The sequence below is a fragment of the Oncorhynchus tshawytscha genome, unplaced genomic scaffold (assembly GCF_018296145.1).
Source record: "Oncorhynchus tshawytscha isolate Ot180627B unplaced genomic scaffold, Otsh_v2.0 Un_contig_4748_pilon_pilon, whole genome shotgun sequence".
In the NCBI taxonomy this organism is placed as follows: Eukaryota; Metazoa; Chordata; class Actinopteri; order Salmoniformes; family Salmonidae; genus Oncorhynchus; species Oncorhynchus tshawytscha.
Window position 1 is genome coordinate 249,162 of NW_024609781.1, and position 23,654 is coordinate 272,815.

The 23,654-nt window shown below is 51.1% G+C and overlaps 1 protein-coding gene across 5 annotated transcripts in view; it reads right to left on the reverse strand.

The window, feature by feature from the left end:
- cep192 (centrosomal protein 192) overlaps nucleotides 1-23,654 on the reverse strand; it is a 57,926-nt gene that overhangs the window by 18,388 nt on the left and 15,884 nt on the right. For 3 of the 5 annotated variants that reach the window (XM_042318011.1, XM_042318013.1, XM_042318010.1), the window contains exons 10-28: nucleotides 22,216-22,359; nucleotides 18,714-19,003; nucleotides 18,294-18,435; nucleotides 16,471-16,854; nucleotides 15,119-16,345; nucleotides 14,314-14,440; nucleotides 14,044-14,218; nucleotides 10,883-11,792; nucleotides 10,582-10,730; nucleotides 10,084-10,314; nucleotides 8,791-8,916; nucleotides 4,690-4,830; nucleotides 4,527-4,590; nucleotides 3,931-4,070; nucleotides 3,656-3,748; nucleotides 2,484-2,602; nucleotides 2,011-2,211; nucleotides 1,589-1,679; nucleotides 510-689 (exon numbers count right to left, since the gene is read on the reverse strand). In XM_042318011.1, coding sequence (XP_042173945.1) covers nucleotides 510-689; nucleotides 1,589-1,679; nucleotides 2,011-2,211; nucleotides 2,484-2,602; nucleotides 3,656-3,748; nucleotides 3,931-4,070; nucleotides 4,527-4,590; nucleotides 4,690-4,830; nucleotides 8,791-8,916; nucleotides 10,084-10,314; nucleotides 10,582-10,730; nucleotides 10,883-11,792; nucleotides 14,044-14,218; nucleotides 14,314-14,440; nucleotides 15,119-16,345; nucleotides 16,471-16,854; nucleotides 18,294-18,435; nucleotides 18,714-19,003; nucleotides 22,216-22,359 — 4,934 coding nt within the window. The remainder of the gene's footprint in view (nucleotides 1-509; nucleotides 690-1,588; nucleotides 1,680-2,010; nucleotides 2,212-2,483; nucleotides 2,603-3,655; nucleotides 3,749-3,930; nucleotides 4,071-4,526; nucleotides 4,591-4,689; nucleotides 4,831-8,790; nucleotides 8,917-10,083; nucleotides 10,315-10,581; nucleotides 10,731-10,882; nucleotides 11,793-14,043; nucleotides 14,219-14,313; nucleotides 14,441-15,118; nucleotides 16,346-16,470; nucleotides 16,855-18,293; nucleotides 18,436-18,713; nucleotides 19,004-22,215; nucleotides 22,360-23,654) is intronic. The other 2 variants (XM_042318012.1, XM_042318014.1) reach the window with 2 other exon arrangements.

Sequence of the window (23,654 nt, forward strand, 5' to 3'; positions counted from 1 at the left end):
GGCCTCACAGTAAACCAGGATGGTTAGGGTAGAGAGGGCCCAGGATGGTTAGGGTAGAGAGGGCCCAGGATGGTTAGGGTAGAGAGGGCCTCACAGTAAACCAGGATGGTTAGGGTAGAGAGAGGGCCCAGGATGGTTAGGGTAGAGAGGGCCTCACAGTAAACCAGGATGGTTAGGGGAGAGAGGGCCTCACAGTAAACCAGGATGGTTAGGGTAGAGAGTCTCACAGTAAACCAGGATGGTTAGGGTAGAGAGGGCCTCACAGTAAACCAGGATGGTTAGGGTAGAGAGGGCCTCACAGTGAACTTGATGCCAGGCTGTGAGAGCCTCACAGTGAACCAGGATGGTTAGGGTAAAGAGGGCCTCACAGTAAACCAGGATGGTTAGGGTAGAGAGGGCCTCACAGTGAACTTGATGCCAGGCTGTGAGAGCCTCAGAGTGAACCAGGATGGTTAGGGTAGAGAGGGCCTCACAGTAAACCAGGATAGTTAGGGTAGAGAGGGCCTCACAGTGAACTTGATGCCAGGCTGTGAGGGCCGTACTCCAGACTGTTTGATCTCCAGCTTGGACAGGGTGCAGGCCACCCGGGTTGGGGCAAACAGCAGGTGGACAACAACATCCTCCCTGGGCCGGATAGACAGCTCTCTGTGTCGGGTCAACCTCTCCTCCTGTCCAAAACTACTCTGGAGCTGGGAGAGAGATATTACATTAATATATAGACAGGAGAGACACACAGATGGAGAGAGAGACACAGATGGAGAGAGCGAGAGAGAGAGACACAGATGGAGAGAGAGACACAGATGGAGAGAGAGACACAGATGGAGAGAGCGAGAGAGAGAGACACAGATGGAGAGAGAGAGACACAGATGGAGAGAGAGAGACACAGATGGGAGAGAGAGACACAGATGGAGAGAGAGAGACACAGATGGGAGAGAGAGACACAGATGGAGAGAGAGAGACACAGATGACACAGATGGAGAGAGAGACACAGATGGAGAGAGAGAGAGACACAGATGGAGAGAGAGAGAGACACAGATGGAGAGAGAGAGACACAGATGGAGAGAGAGAGACACAGATGGAGAGAGAGACATGACTGTTCACTCTAATGGCTTCAAACACCACAGGAGTCTCCAGGCAAGCAGTCTGACACAGAGCTGTTGTGATTGATATCTGAAGAGTAGCTGGAGAGGGTTAAGGAGCAGTCTGACACAGAGCTGTTGTCATTGATATCTGAAGAGTAGCTGGAGAGGGTTAAGGAGCAGTCTGACACAGAGCTGTTGTCATTGATATCTGAAGAGTAGCTGGAGAGGGTTAAGGAGCAGTCTGACACAGAGCTGTTGTCATTGATATCTGAAGAGTAGCTGGAGAGGGTTAAGGAGCAGTCTGACACAGAGCTGTTGTCATTGATATCTGAAGAGTAGCTGGAGAGGGTTAAGGAGCAGTCTGACACAGAGCTGTTGTGATTGATATCTGAAGAGTAGCTGGAGAGGGTTAAGGAGCAGTCTGACACAGAGCTGTTGTGATTGATATCTGAAGAGTAGCTGAAGGCCACATGGAGCTGGACAAGTCAAGGAGGTTTGGTTCTTACCTGGAAACAGCTGTGGTCTTGTCCTCGGATCAGCAGACGCAGGTGATGTGTTGTGTTGGGGGAGTTATTACGAAGAACCAGCTTCTGTTGTCTGTACAGGTAGAAGACCACATCCAGAGCTCCAACACCACCACAACACCACCAAAATATATTCAACCTTTATTTAACTAGGCAAGACAGTTAAGAACAAATTCTTATTTACAACGATGGCCAAACCCGGACAACGCTGGGCCAATTGTGCGCCGCCCTATGGGACTCCCAATCCCGGCCGGGTATGATACAGCCTGGAATCGAACCAGGGACTGTAGTGACGCCTCTTGCAGTGAGATGCAGTGCCTTAGACCGCTGCGCCACTCGGGAGCAACTATGTATGGATGAATCATTATGACTAACATGGAAGAGTCTAGTAAAATGTTCCTTACACAGCCCTGCCCAGCGTGACCCCTCCCCAGGCCACAAACTGCTTGTTGGAGAGGATGGGGGGCACCTCACTGTGGGGCAGCATACCCAGGGCAGAGACAGGACCAGGGGCAGCAGGGTTCACCCCCTCCTCTGGTACCACCTGTCCCTTCAGAACCACCTCATACTGAGGACCAGACGGCAGCACCAAGATGGTCAGAACACTGGAGGGTCAAGCACAGAGAAACATCAGAACAGGAAGTATCATGAAAACACAAGGACACAGAACAACCACGCAGGGAGAAGTCTGAGCTACCAGGACAAGGATCAGAGAGTAACAGATAGATTACACTCTGTAAAGTACAACACTGAGTAATGTAGAAGGCTTTCTACAAGGCTAGACAGTCAGAGCACTGAGTAATGTAGAAGGCTTTCCACAAGGCTGGATGCTCAGAACTCTGAAGTATGTAATAAATAACTAAATAATAAAAAGTACCTCTCTCGGTTCTTCCTGCCGCCCTGAGAGCTGAACGAGACCACAATGCCTTGCTCCTCCCCGGCACGCAGACACAGGTCAACAGGACTCACAGAGAAACAGCCATCACCACCGCTGTTCTGTAGACAAGCACCCCACAGGAGGTCATATCAACCAACAGTCAGCACCCCACAGGAGGTCATATCAACCAACAGTCAGCACCCCACAGGAGGTCATATCAACCAACAGTCAGCACCCCACAGGAGGTCATATCAACCAACAGTCAGCACCCCACAGGAGGTCATATCAACCAACAGTCAGCACCCCACAGGAGGTCATATCAACCAACAGTCAGCACCCCACAGGAGGTCATATCAACCAACAGTCAGCACCCCACAGGAGGTCATATCAACCAACAGTCAGCACCCCACAGGAGGTCATATCAACCAACAGTCAGCACCCCACAGGAGGTCATATCAACCAACAGTCAGCACCCCACAGGAGGTCATATCAACCAACAGTCAGCACCCCACAGGAGGTCATATCAACCAACAGTCAGCACCCCACAGGAGGTCATATCAACCAACAGTCAGCACCCCCAGGCTTATCAACCAACAGTCAGCATCCCCCAGGCTTATCCAAACCACACACCCCCCAGGCTTATCCAAACCACACACCCCCAGGCTTATCCAAACCACACCCCCCAGGCTTATCCAAACCACACACCCCCCAGGCTTATCCAAACCACACCCCCCAGGCTTATCCAAACCACCCCCCAGGCTTATCCAAACCACACCCCCCAGGCTTATCCAAACCACACCCCCCAGGCTTATCCAAACCACACCCCCCAGGCTTATCCAAACCACACCCCCCAGGCTTATCCAAACCCACACCCCCCAGGCTTATCCAAACCACACCCCCCAGGCTTATCCAAACCACACCCCCCAGGCTTATCCAAACCACACCCCCCAGGCTTATCCAAACCCACCCCCCCCAGGCTTATCCAAACCACACCCCCCAGGCTTATCCAAACCACACCCCCCAGGCTTATCCAAACCACACCCCCCCAGGCTTATCCAAACCACACCCCCCAGGCTTATCCAAACCACACCCCCCAGGCTTATCCAAACCACACACCCCCCCAGGCTTATCCAAACCACAGCTTAAACAGGGAAGTAAAAGGGACAGAATACCTTAAGTTTCAGCTGAACATCAATGTTGCCTGCATTCTTCAGAGGCAGAGTCTGCGTACTGGATTGACCCAACGCTGCCGAGAGGTTAACATTCTGCCCCTCCCCAAAAAAATGATATGAGGAAAGAATTACAGAAATATCAACATCACACAAAAGGTCAACCCTAACTCTAATACGGAATGTGTTATTAAGGCAATACAACACACTGGTTTCCCAGTTAAACCCTGAATATAAAGACTAGTCTCATGTCAGCAGTGCTGCGGGTCAGTTCCTACCTGCAGGTCTTTAGGGGCGTGTACTCTGGCTGTTCCAGACCTGGCTCTGAGAGGGACGCTCCTGATCACATGACTGGGGCCTGGACAGTCCACCTCGATGTCCACCCGCGCACTGTACTCATCCGCTGGACCTAGATCACCTGTATGACATCACTGTACTCATCAGCTGGACCTAGATCACCTGTATGACATCACTGTACTCATCAGCTGGACCTAGATCACCTGTATGACATCACTGTAGTCCTCAGCTGGACCTAGACCACCTGTATGACACAATGACATCACTGAACTCCTCAGCTGGACCTAGACCACCTGTATGACACAATGACATCACTGAACTCCTCAGCTGGACCTAGACCACCTGTATGACACAATGACATCACTGAACTCCTCAGCTGGACCTAGACCACCTGTATGACATCACTGTACTCATCTGCTGGACCTAGACCACCTGTATGACACAATGACATCACTGTACTCATCAGCTGGACCTAGAACACCTGTATGACATTAGACATGACAAACATCAGCTGTGATTGGTGGCTGAATGGCATCTTCGTGTATTAATATTCATGGAGCCAGGACAGGGGTCATACCTGAACAGGACTGGTACTTCTGTGGAGCGTGGAAGTGGACCCAAACCATGAAGCTCTCTGGATTCTGAAATACAACACAAAACAACATTCCAAAACATCCCTCAAACTACTCAGCTATTGAAGTCACAAGTCACTGAGACTAGGTCACTCCAGGGTTACTCACCTCTCCGTAGCTGGCGTGCATCACGTGGTTCATGACGGACGGAGCGGCCAGTGATGTCAGAGTTCCCGCCTGCAGCAAGCCCTCAGCTGTCATGGCAACGGGACTCTTGGAGAAGGTGAAGCAGCGCCAGGCTGTGGCGTTCTAGAAATACGACATCACAAAAGACGATATCTATCAAAGAGGGCTTGTACAGCCAAATATTTTAACAAAATCTAAGTGTTTTTGAGTAACAGAAAGATGACATCAGGCCTGGAATGTCAGGATTTTAGGAGCAAGGCCATTGGCATTTAAGTGGTGCCCGACAGCCTGGCATATTGAGCCTCAGGCGACAGCCTGGCATATTGAGCCTCAGGCGACAGCCTGGCATATTGAGCCTCAGGCGACAGCCTGGCATATTGAGCCTCAGGCGACAGCCTGGCATATTGAGCCTCAGGCGACAGCCTGGCATATTGAGCCTCAGGCGACAGCCTGGCATATTGAGCCTCAGGCGACAGCCTGGCATATTGAGCCTCAGGCGACAGCCTGGCATATTGAGCCTCAGGCGACAGCCTGGCATATTGAGCCTCAGGCGACAGCCTGGCATATTGAGCCTCAGGCGACAGCCTGGCATATTGAGCCTCAGGCGACAGCCTGGCATATTGAGCCTCAGGCGACAGCCTGGCATATTGAGCCTCAGGCGACAGCCTGGCATATTGAGCCTCCACTCTCATGTCCTGACCGATGCTGCCAGGAGGGAAGTGCCAGACAATGTTGCAGGCTAGATGACAGTAATGCTTGACCAATAGGATCATTATTAATATCTAAAGGCTTGAATCTGTCATACTGGAGGCACTGGTCCTTTTGCCAGGAGTTGGCTGATGAACAGTTGATGTGTGCCTCCGGATTCCATAAGGACGGGCGCTGTTGCATCTCTGATGAGTCCGTCTTCACTTGTAGCCTACTTCGATGAGTCCGTCTTCACTTGTAGCCTACTTCGATGAGTCCGTCTTCACTTGTAGCCTACTTCGATGAGTCCGTCTTCACTTGTAGCCTACTTCGATGAGTCCGTCTTCACTTGTAGCCTACTTCGATGAGTCAGTCTTCACTTGTAGCCTATGGCGATGTTGAGATGACTGTCAGAAGGACCTGATCAGGACCTCCTGAGTGGCCAAGTGGTCTAAGGCACTGCATCGCAGTGCTAGCTGTGCCACTAGAGATTCTGGGTTAGAGTCCAGGCTCTGTCGCAGCCGGCTGGGGCGGCAAACACTCAGCACAGCGTCGTCCGGGTTAGGGGAGGGGTTTGGCCGGCAGGGATGTCATTGTCCCATCGCACACTAGCGACTCCTGTGGCGGGGACGGGCGCAGTGCAGGACCTGATCACATGACAAACATTGACTAATATGAATTGAGATAACTGACAGAGCCATGTGAGTGAGGTGCTTCGGAGCACGGCGATTGGCAGCGGGGAGAAGGGAATTATAATTATTATACTAATCCAAAGGGCACAACGGACACTTTGGCTGTAAGGAATGTACTACATTAGGTAGCATTACGGCTGGCCACACAAGGGGACATCGAGGGCCATGGCTGTTGAAATTGAGGGCAGCAGGACAAAGTTCTGCACAACCCAGACAGAAGAGTACTGACCCACACAACATTAGTTATTGTCCCGAAGCTGTACTGCATAGCATCGTACCGCACTGCACCGCACAGCATTGTACCGCACAGCACAGCACAGCATCGTACCGCACCGCACAGCACCGCACAGCATCGCACCGCACAGCATCGTACCGCACCGCACAGCATCGTACCGCACCGCATCGTACTGCACCGCATCGTACGCACCGCACCGCACGCATCGCACCGCACCGCACCGCACGCACAGCACTGCACAGCACCGCACCGCACGCACAGCACAGCACCGCACAGCACCGCACTGCACACTGCACTGCACGCACTGCACAGCACCGCACTGCACCGCACTGCACCACTGCCGCACCGCACTGCACGCCGCACACACACCGCAGCACGCACCGTACTGCACCGCACAGCACCGCACACTGCACCGCACAGCACACAGCACAGCACCGTACTGCACCGCTGCACCGCACAGCACCGCACTGCACCGCACTGCACCGCACCGTACTGCACCCACTGCACTGCACTGCACAGCACCGTACTGCACCGCACCGCACTGCACTGCACAGCACCGCACCGCACTGCACGCACAGCACCGCACTGCACTGCACAGCACACTGCACTGCACTGCACTGCACAGCACCGTACTGCACTGCACAGCATCGTACTGCACAGCACAGCATCGTACTGCACAGCACTGCACAGCACCGCACAGCACTGCACAGCACCGTACTGCACTGCACAGCACCGCACTGCACAGCACTGCCACCGTACTGCACTGCACCGCACTGCACTGCAGCACCGTACTGCACAGCACGCACCGCACTGCACGTGCAGCACTGCACACCGCACACAGCACCGCACCGCACTGCACAGCACCGCACAGCACAGCACCGCACAGCACTGCACAGCACCGTGCACAGCACCGCACCGCACAGCACCGTACTGCACAGCACAGCACAGCACTGCACAGCACCGCACTGCACAGCACCGCACTGCACTGCACGCACAGCACTGCACTGCACAGCACTGCACTGCACCGCACAGCACCGTACTGCACCACTGCACTGCACTGCACAGCACTGCACTGCACAGCATCGCACTGCACTGCACGCACCGCACCGCACCGCACAGCACCGCACTGCACCGTACTGCACTGCACCGCTGCACCGCACCGCACCGTACTGCACCGCACCGCACTGCACTGCACCGCACAGCCGCACTGCACACCGTACTGCACTGCACCGTACTGCACTGCACCGTACTGCACAGCACCGTACGCACCGCACTGCACAGCACTGCACCGTACTGCACGTACTGCACACGCACTGCACTGCATGGTACTGCACCGTACTGCACTGCACAGCACCGCACTGCACAGCACCGTGCACAGCACTGCACTGCATCGTACCGCACTGTGCACTGCATCGTACTGCACTGCACAGCATTGCATCGTACTGCACTGCACAGCATTGCATCGTACTGCACTGCACAGCATTGCATCGTACTGCACTGCACAGCATTGCATCGTACTGCACTGCACAGCATTGCATCGTACCGCACTGCACTGCACAGCATTGCATCGTACTGCACTGCACAGCATTGCATCGTACTGCACTGCACAGCATTGCATCGTACTGCACTGCACAGCATTGCATCGTACTGCACTGCACAGCATTGCATCGTACTGCACTGCACAGCATTGCATCGTACTGCACTGCACAGCATTGCATCGTACTGCACTGCACAGCATTGCATCGTACTGCACTGCACAGCATTGCATCGTACTGCACTGCACAGCATTGCATCGTACTGCACTGCACAGCATTGCATCGTACTGCACTGCACAGCATTGCATCGTACTGCACTGCACAGCATTGCATCGTACTGCACTGCACAGCATCGCACGCACACTGCACTGCACAGCATTGCGTACCGCACGCACAGCATCGCACTGCACAGCACAGCATCGTACTGCATCGCACAGCATTGCACAGCACTGCACGTACTGCACAGCTTGCATCGTGCACTGCACAGCATTGCATCGTACTGCACAGCATTGCATCGTACTGCACAGCACTGCATCGTACTGCACTGCACAGCATCACTGCACAGCATTGCACAGCACTGCACAGCACAGCACAGCACAGCACAGCACAGCACTGCATCGTACCGCACAGCACTGCATCGTACCGCACAGCATTGCAGCACAGCATTGCATCGTACTGCACAGCATTGCATCGTACTGCACTGCAGTGTGTTGCATCGTACTGCACTGCAGTGTATTGCATCGTACTGCACTGCAGTGTATTGCATCGTACTGCACTGCAGTGTATTGCATCGTACTGCACTGTAGTGTATTGCATCGTAATGTACTGCATAGCATTGTATTGTACTGCATGGTAATGTAGCGCATAGCATTGTACTGTATTGTAATGTACTGCATTGTATTGTATGGTAATGTAGTGCATTGTATTGTCTTACAGCACTGATAACCAGTCTAATAGGTACGGTGGCCTGAGTCCTGTTCAGCAGCTTCAGAGGGAGAGCTTTGGCACTGCCACCTGCCAGGTCTCCGAAGTCCAGACTGCCACACTTCCCCACATCCACCTGGAGAGGAGAAACCACCCAGAACACAGTGTGTTACAGTGGAGAAACCACCCAGAACACAGTGGAGAAACCACCCAGAACACAGTGGAGACACCACCCAGAACACAGTGTGTTACAGTGGAGAAACCACCCAGAACGCAGTGTGTTACAGTGGAGAAACCACCCAGAACGCAGTGTGTTACAGTGGAGAAACCACCCAGAACGCAGTGTGTTACAGTGGAGAAACCACCCAGAACGCAGTGTGTTACAGTGGAGAAACCACCCAGAACGCAGTGTGTTACAGTGGAGAAACCACCCAGAACGCAGTGTGTTACAGTGGAGAAACCACCCAGAACGCAGTGTGTTACAGTGGAGAAACCACCCAGAACGCAGTGTGTTACAGTGGAGAAACCACCCAGAACGCAGTGTGTTACAGTGGAGAAACCACCCAGAACGCAGTGTGTTACAGTGGAGAAACCACCCAGAACGCAGTGTGTTACAGTGGAGAAACCACCCAGAACGCAGTGTGTTACAGTGGAGAAACCACCCAGAACGCAGTGTGTTACAGTGGAGAAACCACCCAGAACGCAGTGTGTTACAGTGGAGAAACCACCCAGAACGCAGTGTGTTACAGTGGAGAAACCACCCAGAACGCAGTGTGTTACAGTGGAGAAACCACCCAGAACGCAGTGTGTTACAGTGGAGAAACCACCCAGAACGCAGTGTGTTACAGTGGAGAAACCACCCAGAACACAGTGTGTTACAGTGGAGAAACCACCCAGAACGCAGTGTGTTACAGTGGAGAAACCACCCAGAACGCAGTGTGTTACAGTGGAGAAACCACCCAGAACGCAGTGTGTTACAGTGGAGAAACCACCCAGAACGCAGTGTGTTACAGTGGAGAAACCACCCAGAACACAGTGTGTTACAGTGGAGAAACCACCCAGAACACAGTGTGTTACAGTGGAGAAACCACCCAGAACACAGTGGAGAAACAAAATAACTGATATCAAACAACTAGAACAGAAACCTTGAGGTTTTTCACAACTGTTATATCAAAACACTGAAATATAAGAAGTAAAACAAACCAAACAGGAAGTATGCCCACGTCCTGACATGGACTCAAAGCTAACTAATGATCGATCTTGGGACTCAAGCCAACAACTGATCAGCCGCACCCCCCCTTACCTCCAGAGCAGGGTTCTCTGCCATGGCGACGAGGACCACCCTCTTGGCGAACACCTCGGCGCGGGCGACAGCCTGGGCCTCAGCGGAGGCAGGCCAGGAGGAGACACTGAGGACAGCTTGGTACACCCCGGCCTGAGGTGGGATGAACAACACCTTCTGCTCCTCCGTGCTCTTAGGGCCAATGATGGTCTTGTTCTTCACTATCAGCCACTGGTACGGGAATGAATCAACCTGGGTGGGACAGGAAATGGTCATTACGGTTCGACAGCAGTTCCTAGTTCTTCACCATCAGCCACTGGTACGGGAATGAATCAACCTGGGTGGGACAGGAAATGGTCATTATGGTTCGACAGCAGTTCCTAGTTCTTCGGAGTGGTTACATATTCTCTAGCATTTAATTATTTTTTATTTTTTTACATTTGCTGACACTATTTCAGACCATACACTTCTCTCTAAATCATTGTCCTCTTTACAAATGTATTAGAAACAAAATGACACCTTCTCTCCGTTGATGGCCAGACTGGTGACGGTGATGGAGACCTGCTGCCAGCGCTCGGAGGGATTGAAGATGCCCAGTGAGGTCTGAGAGGAGATGCCCACACAGCAGGCATGGGGGAACCTCAGCTCCTCAGGGATCACGACCTGGGCTGGAGGATTGGAGAGGGAGAGAGGGGTCCAGGATTATCTTAAAGCTTACAAAATTACATGTATTTAAAAATGAACCATTTTGAACTATTCCTACACACCCTTTTATCTCGAGTGATTCAAGAGAACATTCCAGAACTGATTGAAGACTTACCTGTGGGTTCAGGAAGGCTGCCGTCAGACCACGAGGCTACACAGTGCTGGTTGTAGGGGTTCCCCTCCATCAGTCCTGCGTCCAAGGGTTTGAGGTGGGGGTTAGAGCAGTGGTACAGACCCCCGGGACCTCCTGGTCCACCTGGCCCAGAGACACCCAGACCCCCAGAGCTGTGGAGGTGTCCGACTGAGGGGTCAACGTTGGGTCCTAACCGTGAGGACATAGCGTGACCATACAGGCCGTTCCCTGCTGCTGTCATGTGGTGGTAGGGAGCAGGCAGAGGGAGACCAGGGTGAAGAGCTCCATCCGAGCCCAGTTTCTGCTGTGCCAGCTGGGAACTGAAGAGGGAGCGACCCGTCAGGAGGCTAGGGACCCCTGGAGGCAGGTCCACCATGGAGCCCTGGGGCTTGAAGCTGGAGATGGGCATGTAGCACAGGTCCTCTGAGGAAGGCAGCCCGAAGACCGTCCTGGCCCCAGGATAGACCTCACGCCCCTGGGCTGAGACTCCAGACCACTGCTGGTTCCCCTGGCCCCCCATACCGCTGGGCTGCTGGATGTTCAGGTTGCTGGAGTAGCCAGAATCCAACTTGGTGAGAAGGTGCGAGTTGGGTTCGGAGTGGCGTTTCTGCTGGTTGTAGTCTCTATTGTTCCCACAGTGATAGTTACACTCACTCTGGCTGCGTGTGAAGCCCAGACCTGAACCACTCCGCAGGTCTACCGAGCCACTACGAGGACCGTTCGAGTGGTGAGGAGACTCTGGGCTCTTGGACTGTCTAGGAGGACAGAGGCCATCTGTAGAGCGGTGAGGAGGTAGCTCCTGACCTGTAGGACTCTGGGTATCAGCCCCTTCTACTGGCGGGGTGGGACTGGCCCTGATGATAGTGGTGCTCAGAGACATGGTGCCATGACTCTGGGGAAGGGAGAGAGATATCACGCAGTCAGTTGGTTATTCCTTCATGTGGTAACTCCACGACATGACATAGCTGAGTATTTCCAGGCAGATGACCATCATTCAACAACAAGCAAGACAAGCACCCAAAACTCAAGGTTACTTCACCTCGGTTCTCTGATGAGAGATTTAGCGCCGTCAGAAAATATTCACATCCCTTTGACTTTTTCCACAAAATACTTTGTCAAATGTCAAAGTGGAAGAAAAATGTGAACATTTGTAAAACATTTCTGTAAAAATGAATCACTAATAGATGTTGCCTAGACAAGTCTTCAACCCCCTGAGTCAAAGCATGTGGACAGTGATTACTGCTGTGAGTCTTTCTGGGTAAATCTAAGAGCGTTCCACATTGGCCCATTCTTCTTCATGTTCTGTCAAATGGGTTGCTGATCATTGCCAGACAACCATTTTCAGGTCTTGCCATAGATTTTTAAGCAGAATTAGGTCAAAAGTGTAAACTTGGCCACTCAAACATTCACTGGTCTTCTTGGTAAGCAACTCCAGGGTATATTTGGTCTTGTGTTTTAGGTTATTGTCCTGCTGAAAGGTGAATCCCAGTGTCTGGTGGAAAGCAGACTGAACCAGGGTTTCCTCTAGGATTTTGCCTGTGATTAGCTCCATTCTGTTTCTTTTTATCCTAAAAAAAACTCCTCAACGATGACAAGCATACCCATAACATGACGCAGTCACCACAATGCTTAAAAATTATGAAGAGTGGTGCTCAGTGTTGTGTTGTATTGGATTTGAACCAAACATAACACTTTGTATTCAGGACAAAAAGTTAATTGCGTTGCCACATGTGTTTTGCAGTTTTACTTTAGTGCCTTGTTACATGTTTTGGAATATTTGTATTCTATACAGACCTTTTCACTATGTGAATTAGGTTAGTATTGTGGAGTAACTACAATGTTGATCCTTCCTCAGTTTTCTCCTATCACAGCAATTAAACTAACTGTTTTGAAGTCACCATTGAAATCACTGAGGGGTTTCCTTCCTCTCCGGCAACTGAGTTAAAAAGGAAGCCTGTATCGTTTTAGTGACTGGGTGTATTGATACACCATCCAAAGTGTAATTATTAACTTCACCATGCTCAAAGGGTTATTCAATGTCAGATTGTTTTATTTTGACCCATCTACCAACAGGTACCTTTCTTTACGAGGCATTGAAAAACCTCCCTTGTTTTTGTGGTTGAATCTGTGTTTGAAATGCGCTGCTTGACTGAGGGACCTTAGATAATTGTATGTGTGGGGTACAGAGATGAGGTAGTCTTTCAAAAATAATGTTAAACACTATTATTGCCCACAGAGTGAGTCCATGGAAATTATTACGTGACGAAAGGACATTAATAACACTGAACTTACCTAGACTTGCCAAAACAAAATGGTTGAACACTTATCGACTCAAGACCGTATGAGGGAAAGCCCAAAATACTGAATCGCAAACAGATGCCTTTGACAGTGCCCATGAGGTACCCACACCTCTGGTGGAATGAGCCATCAAGCCCTCTGGGGTAAACCCTTTCCATTATAACACAACATAACAGCCTACAGTATCAATCCAGTGGTTAGCCGTTGACAGGAGGGACCTCCCTTTGGGACCTCTGCACGTCAGCAGATGAAGCGGTCCAGCAGGCTAGCCAAAGGGAACAGCACTTCGGCAGCTGGCTAGCCAAAGGGAACAGCACAGCAGATCGGTCCAGATGAACAGCACGTCGGCAGATGAAGTCCAGCAGGCTAGCCAAAGGGAACCAGCAGAGGTCCAGCTAGCCAAAGGGAACACAGCACGTCGGCCAGCTGGCTAGCCAAAGGGAACAGCACTTCGGCAGATGAAGCATTCCAGCAGGCTAGCCAAGTTAGCTTAAGCCTCACAGCATGGGTTAACCAAGTCGGGATGGCTAGCCCTGTCACGTTAGCTACCACCAGAGACAGAAGTAGAAAACACATTTTCCTTTCGCTAAGTACCGAACACTATGGACTCCATTGACCTCACGGTTTTAACTGAACTGTTAAGCAGGAAGACAGGAATTAAAGTCATATTGAGGAGAGCTTCAGGAGCCATCCTGATCACTTCCTGATCACTTCCGGCCCTCGGTCAGACGACGTGTGATTGATCTCTTGGTCATTTGTAAACTGCCTGATGGAATCTCACTGAGACATGGAAAGGAGTATTTGAAAGAGAAGCCTGTACGAGGTCCAGTCCCTGCCTACTATACCTTGTGTCTGTCAGGAGTTGGGACGCCGGTTGTGTTGAGAGCCGTGCTGTCATTCAGGGAGATGTATGTCAGTCTGCTGAGGCTGGGACTAGAACAGCTCCACTCAGACTGGGGAGGAGTGAGATCACTGGGACGTCTCCTGTCCCCTACACTGGGGGAGGGGGGCGACACAGTCCTGTCGGGGCACCAGAGAGAAAGAGAAGATTTAGGAAGTAGTTACACATCGGATTGATTTAATAATTGATTGATTGATTTGAAGCAGCCGTGTACCCTTCTTGGCTGGGGAAGGAGGTCTGTGAGGGGGAGGAGTGGGTGAGAGGAGAGGTGGAGGGTCTGAAGGTGCACTGGCTCTGCTCTGGTCCTCCGGCATGATGCACAGGAGTACCTGGAGACACATCTACAGAGAACAACACATTACTATCATCACCTGACCAGGACATTAAAACAACACATTACTATCATCACCTGACCAGGACATTAAAACACATTACTATCATCACCTGACCAGGACATTAATACAACACATAACCAGAGAACATCACCTGACCAGGACATTAAAACAACTAACATTAGAACATCACCTGACCAGGACATTAATACAACACATTAACCAGAGAACATCACCTGACCAGGACATTAATACAATCTAACCAGAGAACATCACCTGACCAGGACATTAATACAATCTAACCAGAGAACATCACCTGACCAGGACATTAATACAATCTAACCAGAGAACATCACCTGACCAGGACATTAATACAATCTAACCAGAGAACATCACCTGACCAGGATATTAATACAATCTAACCAGAGAACATCACCTGACCAGGACATTAATACACTCCTTAGCCAATGAACTAAATCCTCCTTTATCATTATCTGCAGAACACAAGACCAGGAAATCACCTCAAATAAACTATAATCAACATTGAAAAACCAGATGTCCCAATCCGGCCGGAAGGACCAGGAAAAGAATGGGATCGAAACTAAGCTAAGCTTAACAAACATGTTTATTCCTCTCTTAAATGAGTTGAAGAGCTGAATAAGGTTGTTGATTGGACCAGAGACTGACCGTACGTTGTGTGTCCAGCAGCAGGCTGGGGGCTGTGACACGAGGAAGTAAAACCAACATGTTTGGCCACAGCGTTGGGAGGAGCTTCTCCAACACTCTTCTCCAGGCCACTGGGTTTCTCCTGCTGGGTTGTACTGCTCCCTGTAGCGTGGGTCTTCACTGTGCTCCTCCTGGTTATCTGGGAGGGGGATGTGATGTCTTTGAGGGACAGTGGCCCTGACAGACCCTTCCTCAGACCAGGGGAGGTCTTAGGGCCTGGGGCAGGAGATGCGGAGGGGTCCTCTACCTTCTGGGCTGGGGTGTTGTTGGGTGTTGGACGGACTGCTCCTAGTTCAGCCCCACCACTCTCTGTGTTGCTCCTGCTCAGTACAGCAGCTGGCTGGGGCTCACTGTTATTCCCTACAGCCTTCCTGTTAGCAGCTGGTTTGGCTGGGGAGATGGTGGTTGAGGAGAACTGTCCAGAGCCCACAGACCTCCTCCCTGGTTTACCAGAGGCTGTAGGGATGGAACTGGCCCTGGGACGGGGGATGGAACTCCTCCTCACCTCCATCTTGTTAGCTGGGCCTACTCCACTCTGACCAGAACCTGGATGTAGCCCAGCAGAGACTGGACGGGTCATAGCAGCAGGGTAACCTTGTGTCAAACCTGCCTTAGCCTCTACGCCAGAGGAGATATCTCCCTTGGTGCTAGCCTGGTATTCGGTAGCCTGGTGTTGATAACCTGAGCTCTCGTTCTCCACAGTAACAACAAGTGACGCAGCCTGGGACTTCCTGTGGGCGGAGTTGACGCTGTCGGCCCAGCTGAGGAAGTCAAAGGTGTAGTGGGAGGAGCCTGACTGGTCGCTGTCGCTGCTGGTGGATACCTCGGTCTGCTTCAGGTACTTTTCAACGTCGAAGGCACTCAGGTCCCCGGCACACTGGCTCCTCTGTAGAGTCTCCAGCAGGTCCCCGGCACACTGGCTCCTCTGTAGAGTCTCCAGCAGGTCCCCGGCACACTGGCTCCTCTGTAGAGTCTCCAGCAGGTCCCCGGCACACTGGCTCCTCTGTAGAGTCTCCAGCAGGTCCCCGGCACACTGGCTCCTCTGTAGAGTCTCCAGCAGGTCCCCGGCACACTGGCTCCTCTGTAGAGTCTCCAGCAGGATTCTCTGGTCCAGTTGAACCTGGTTAGGGCTGGGCTGGTCCAGTTGAACCTGGTTAGGGCTGGGTGTTTGCTCTTCCAGGACAGAGGCTGGGAAACATAATCAAATCTCCTTTACATTATTCATGACCTGGTGAAGTGGTGCTGACATCACCTTCCAACAAACACACAGAAGTAAAGAGTAACATGTCAGATGTAGTATGAACATGGGGTACCTGGCGGTGGACTCGGCACACCTTTCTGGTGTTGCCTCTGTACCCTACTCCTCTTGGACAGCTCCATGATCATGGCAGCCAGCTGGGAGGGCTCGGAGGAGATGGAGGCATCTGCGATGGCCGAGGCAATGGTGCTGATAGACAACATGAGGTTAGATTGGTCTGTGCCGGGGCTGGGGCCCAGGCTGCCGGGGGAGGCTGAGGGAAGGGTCTGGCTGGGGGAGAGCAGGGCCTCAGGGAGGGGGGAGGCTGAGGGAAGGGTCTGGCTGGGGGAGAGCAGGGCCTCAGGGAGGGGGGAAGAGGCTGATTCACAAGGCTCTGGCTCGTCATCTCCTGTAGGTGACACCCTGTCTGAATCTGCCTCCACAGTCTTGTCCAAGTCCTCTACAAAAACAACACATTGGAAGTATCAGTCACCATATGTGATACTCTGATTATGACTGATGACTTTAAAATGAGGAATAAAGATGACTGTGATCAAGTAAGAAGAATGGTGCCAAACCAAGTCAGAATGTACCGTACTGGCCTCACAGTGAGAATCAGGAATAAGTGTCTTACCGCCTGGCCTCACAGTGAGAATCAGGAATAAGTGTCTCACAGCCTGGCCTCACAGTGAGAATCAGGAATAAATGTCCCTACTGCCTGGCCTGCCTCACAGTGGGAATCAGGAATAAATGTCCCTACTGCCACTGCCTCCAGTGGGAATCAGGAATAAGTGTCTTACCGCCTGGCCTCACAGTGAGAATCAGGAATAAGTTTCTCACAGCCTGGCCTCACAGTGAGAATCAGGAATAAGTGTCTCACAGCCTGGCCTCACAGTGAGAATCAGGAATAAGTGTCTCACAGCCTGGCCTCACAGTGGGAATCAGGAATAAGTGTCTCACAGCCTGGCCTCACAGTGAGAATCAGGAATAAGTGTCTCACAGCCTGGCCTCACAGTGAGAATCAGGAATAAGTGTCTCACAGCCTGGCCTCACAGTGAGAATCAGGAATAAGTGTCTCACAGCCTGGCCTCACAGTGAGAATCAGGAATAAGTGTCTCACAGCCTGGCCTCACAGTGAGAATCAGGAATAAGTGTCTCACAGCCTGGCCTCACAGTGAGAATCAGGAATAAGTGTCTCACAGCCTGGCCTCACAGTGAGAATCAGGAATAAGTGTCTCACAGCCTGGCCTCACAGTGAGAATCAGGAATAAGTGTCTCACAGCCTGGCCTCACAGTGAGAATCAGGAATAAGTGTCTCACAGCCTGGCCTCACAGTGAGAATCAGGAATAAGTGTCTCACAGCCTGGCCTCACAGTGAGAATCAGGAATAAGTGTCTCACAGCCTGGCCTCACAGTGAGAATCAGGAATAAGTGTCTCACAGCCTGGCCTCACAGTGAGAATCAGGAATAAGTGTCTCACAGCCTGGCCTCACAGTGAGAATCAGGAATAAGTGTCTCACAGCCTGGCCTCACAGTGAGAATCAGGAATAAGTGTCTCACAGCCTGGCCTCACAGTGAGAATCAGGAATAAGTGTCTCACTGCCTGGCCTCACAGTGAGAATCAGGAATAAGTGTCTCACTGCCTGGCCTCACAGTGAGAATCAGGAATAAGTGTCTCACTGCCTGGCCTCACAGTGAGAATCAGGAATAAGTGTCTCACTGCCTGGCCTCACAGTGAGAATCAGGAATAAGTGTCTCACTGCCTGGCCTCACAGTGAGAATCAGGAATAAGTGTCTCACTGCCTGGCCTCACAGTGAGAATCAGGAATAAGTGTCTCACTGCCTGGCCTCACAGTGGAAATCAGGAATAAGTGTCCGGGACGTCCAGACGGTACGTACCTGTGTTCATGGTGCGGTCGTGGTCAGTGTGTGTGAGGGTGTCGTTGTGGACCGAGCTGTCCTGAGAGAGGAAGTCTGATGGTTGAATCAGAGGAAACGGTTCCCTCTTCTCTGGAGAGGTGATGACGTAACCAAACGACGGCTGGAGAGAAGATACAACAAACTGGTCAAGTCAGAAGGGTGATGGGAAAAAAAAAAAATCACAGGCTTAAACCCTCAGTGGTAGTCTCAAACATGGCTTCCCTTCTGTCCCCTATGCACCGCGGGTAGGTTATCCCGGACCGAGATGAAGCCTCGTATTCCTGAACTAAAAGGACACCAACCCTAAGAGACTACGTGAATAGTGAAAGAGATGAGCAGTGGCCTGCAGAGCGGCGTCCCGCAGAGCGGCGTCAACAGGACACTGAACAAGTCCCATACCCGTTTGACTGTATCGTCCTCCCGGTCGTCCCCTAGACAGCCCAGGGCCTCAGAGCGCTGCTGGAAGAAGGTCCCTAGAGACAGACGGAGGTAGCTCTGGTTCCCTCTGTCCAGCTCCTGGGACACCTGGCTGGCCCTCATCAGGATGTGGCTGCTGGCTGGGAGTCTCCAGGACGTGTCAGATAGGAGACCTGGACTGGTGGAGGCAGGCTCCATCACCTCCTCTTGCATGAACTGGTTCTCCTTCTCAAACTCCTTCTGGTCTTCTATGATCTTCTCTATGGCGTTACCTGGAACACAAAACAGGACACCTGCAGCACACTGCTGATCTGTCTATGGTGTTACCTGGAACACAAAACAGGACACCTGCAGCACACTGCTGATCTGTCTATGGCGTTACCTGGAACACAAAACAGGACACCTGCAGCACACTGCTGATCTGTCTATGGTGTTACCTGGAACACAAAACAGGACACCTGCAGCACACTGCTGATCTGTCTATGGTGTTACCTGGAACACAAAACAGGACAACTGCAGCACACTGCTGATCTGTCTATGGTGTTACCTGGAACACAAAACAGGACAACTGCAGCACACTGCTGATCTGTCTATGGTGTTACCTGGAACACAAAACAGGACAACTCCAGCATACCGCTGATCTGGACTCTTCCCAACACTGATTGAAGCCATAAGGCACGCGAGGCAGTGCTGTACGATGAATACAGTCCCTGTTAAATGGGGTTCGGCCCGTCACAACAGCGTAGGGCCAGTCAACCCATTTACCTGGGGTTCGGCCCGTCACAACAGCATAGGGCCAGTCAACCCATTTACCTGGGGTTCGGCCCGTCACAACAGCATAGGGCCAGTCAACCCATTTACCTGGGGTTCGGCCCGTCACAACAGCATAGGGCCAGTCAACCCATTTACCTGGGGTTCGGCCCGTCACAACAGCATAGGGCCAGTCAACCCATTTACCTGGGGTTCGGCCCGTCACAACAGCATAGGGCCAGTCAACCCATTTACCTGGGGTTCGGCCCGTCACAACAGCATAGGGCCAGTCAACCCATTTACCTGGGGTTCGGCCCGTCACAACAGCATAGGGCCAGTCAACCCATTTACCTGGGGTTCGGCCCGTCACAACAGCGTAGGGCCAGTCAACCCATTTCAACCCATTTACCTGGGGTTTACCCCGTCACAACAGCGTAGGGGCCAGTCAACCCATTTACCTGGGGTTCGGCCCGTCACAACAGCAGCCAGTAGGGCCAGTCAACCCATTTACCTGGGGTTCGGCCCGTCACAACAGCATAGGGCCAGTCAACCCATTTACCTGGGGTTCGGCCCGTCACAACAGCATAGGGCCAGTCAACCCATTTACCTGGGGTTCGGCCCGTCACAACAGCATAGGGCCAGTCAACCCATTTACCTGGGGTTCGGCCCGTCACACAACAGCATAGGGCCAGTCAACCCATTTACCTGGGGTTCGGCCCAGTCACACAGCATAGGGCCAGTCAACCCATTTACCTGGGGTTCGGCCCGTCACAACAGCATAGGGCCAGTCAACCCATTTACCTGGGGTTCGGCCCGTCACAACAGCATAGGGCCAGTCAACCCATTTACCTGGGGTTCGGCCCGTCACAACAGCATAGGGCCAGTCAACCCATTTACCTGGGGTTCGGCCCGTCACAACAGCATAGGGCCAGTCAACCCATTTACCTGGGACAGCATTTACCATACAGCACTGCCTCGGGTGACTCATCGCTTTTTATAAGACTGTTACCGACATATTAAACAACGATAACATCTTTACATTGAAATGTTATTTAGATTATTGCACAGGAAGAGAAAATCTGGTTGTTCGTGATTTGGGTCACGTTGCTACAGACCCGACCCAGTCCTTAATTATTTCAGCATAGTTTCTATGAAAAAGGACTGTTCATTCGTTCTACGCAGGCTGGATGACGTTCTGGTCGCTTGCTAGCCAGACATTTTTCAGCTGACTCAGTCACGTCAAACATTGAACCTGGAATGACAGGACAGTAGCTGCGTTCGTTTGAGCTGGTTTTCTATTGGCATTTACTTGGGTAAGTCCATGATGATGACAGTGACGCGTGATTTTGCCTGACTCAGAAAAAAGTTATTCTGGGCACCGTTCATGTCTGGTACTAAAGAGAGCTAAATCCCAAAGTGAAACATTGTTTACGAGGTCAGAAAGGCAGACAGCTTGGCTGATACTAACGCCCCGGCTATAGCAAACTAAACGCTAGGCTGATACTAACCCCCAGCTGTACCAAACCAAACGCTAGGCTGATACTAACCCCCAGCTGTACCAAACTAAACGCTAGGCTGATATTAACCCCCGGCTGTACCAAACCAAACGCTAGGCTGATATTAACCCCCGGCTGTACCAAACCAAACGCTAGGCTGATACTAACCCACCAGCTGTACCAAACCAAACGCTAGGCTGATACTAACCCACCAGCTGTACCAAACCAAACGCTAGGCTGATACTAACCCACCAGCTGTACCAAACCAAAGGCTGATACTAACCCACCAGCTGGCTGAGGCTGATAACCCCCAGCTGTACCAAACCAAACGCTAGGCTGATACTAACCCACCAGCTGTACCAAACTAAACGCTATTCTGATATTAACCCCCGGCTACAGCAAACTAAACGCTAGGCTGATATTAACCCCCAGCTGTACCAAACCAAACACTAGGCTGATATTAACCCCCGGCTACAGCAAACTAAACGCTAGGCTGATATTAACCCTGGCCCCCAGCTAGGCTGTAACCAAACCAAACACTAGGCTGATATTAACCCCCGGCTAACCCCCCGGCTAGCAGCTGCAAACTAAACGCTAGGCTGATATTAACCCCCCCGGCTACAGCAAACTAAACGCTAGGCTGATATTAACCCCCAGCTGTACCAAACTAAACGCTAGGCTGATATTAAACCCCCCGGCTGTACCAAACTAAACGCTCGGCTGATACTAAACGCTAGGCTGGAAGAGAAAAAATAATGTGCAAGTTGAGATGATTGGGACAGCAACATGATATTTTGACGAGGCCCAGTGATCATTCGAGACAGCAAACTGATATTCTGACGAGGCCCAGTGATCATTCGAGACAGCAACTTGATATTCTGACGAGGCACAGTGATCATTCAGGACAGCAACATGATATTCTGACGAGGCACGATGATCATTCGGGACAACATGATATTCTGATGAGGCACAGTGATCATTCGGGACAGCAACATGATATTCTGACGAGGCACGGTGATCATTTTCAGATGGAACTTAACAGCCAATAGAGCACGGTTTGGAACGCTGTTCGTTCAATCAGCATCCAGGATCCAAACAAGCTGTTTTAATAATGGATCTTTGGTACCAACGTTACGGTGCGGAACACCAACCCCTAGTTAGAACCAAAATAACAATACACAAATCCCTATTTCCATGTACAGCTAAACGAACAGTTTGACAATAGCCCCTCTACTTACTGCCTGGAACGAAGTCCTCAGCCTGGAACTGGTCTGCTACCTCCGGCAGCTGGTTTCCATCCACCTCCTTCTCAAAGGACGAGTAGTAAGCCAGATCAGTCACCCACTTCCCCTCCTCGTTCTGGTAGACCACACTGTGAGAGGCTGGAACACAGACACACACACAGGGAGGACAATGAACCACACAGACCTGATGGAGACCCTGTTCTATAAACCAGGGTACCAGTGAGGATTTACTACAGCTGGACAACTTGGTACAGCTGTTAAGTCATTAAAAATAAAATCAGACAATTGTTTTCAAGTCATTAAGATGAGGGTGGATCATAGCGATATTCAATCAAATTCACCCGTTGATTTAAAACCGGTTTCACCCGGTATCGTGGTTGGTGTCTTGACGGATCGGTCCAAAATCAAGTCACATAAAACAATAATTTTCTGTCCATGAATTTATAGCAGTGTAAGTTGTTACATCATATATTAAGCATTAATCAGTTAAATTAGATATTAAACATGACCCCTGTAAGGATCCTGGGTCTAGTTGTTACATCAGATAGTTGAATGAGAGCTCAGAAATGCAGTATTAAACATGACCCATTTAGTGTCTCCTTATGTTACGGGTTGTTAAAACACTTCTCCTGACACCCTGTAAATCCCCAAAGTTGTGTTGAATAGAGACAGAAATGCAGTGTAGCATTTAGTGTAAAATGTGAAAACACACAAATCCCCAAAATGTAAAACACACAAATCCCCAAAATGTAAAACACACAAATCCCCAAAATGTAAACGATTGCAAACCGAAAGAGTCACCTTACGTTGATACTTATAAAACTACATCTATACTGCCATTAACGTGGTTCTTCAATGATGATGCATAATACTTGATGGATGCTAATCTGGTGTTAAGCTGTTTATTTACACATCATCATCATCATCATCTGATCCAGGAAGGAACTGGATGACAGTGGAGTGACTAACAGCTGTTGTGATCATGTGACACAGCAACAGCCCAAGGGTCATACATTTTTTTTTAAAAGGTGTTAGAGGAATTTCAAGAATATTTGTTATCATTTGTTACGCCAGTGAAGACCGTTGTGCACAGGGTCCCACTCGGGGGGGAACTGACTGGGTCCCACCCAGGGGGAACTGATGTTGATCATCTGTGGTCTGATTTCCAGCAGGGTCTCATTAGATTTAACAGAGAAAGCATTGAGCTCATGTTTTCGTTGCCTCTGATTGGACACCGAGGCTACCGTGGGAAATTGCGCAGGATAGACTATTGCGCAATACCAAACACTACACCTGATCATTATTCTGAATGGGGGAAAAATGACAGACTATGTATTTAACTAGGCAAGTCAGTTAGTACCGGGGACACCACACAGGGAGCCGTTAGTACCGGGGACACCACACAGGGAGCAGTTTAGACATTTACACAGGGA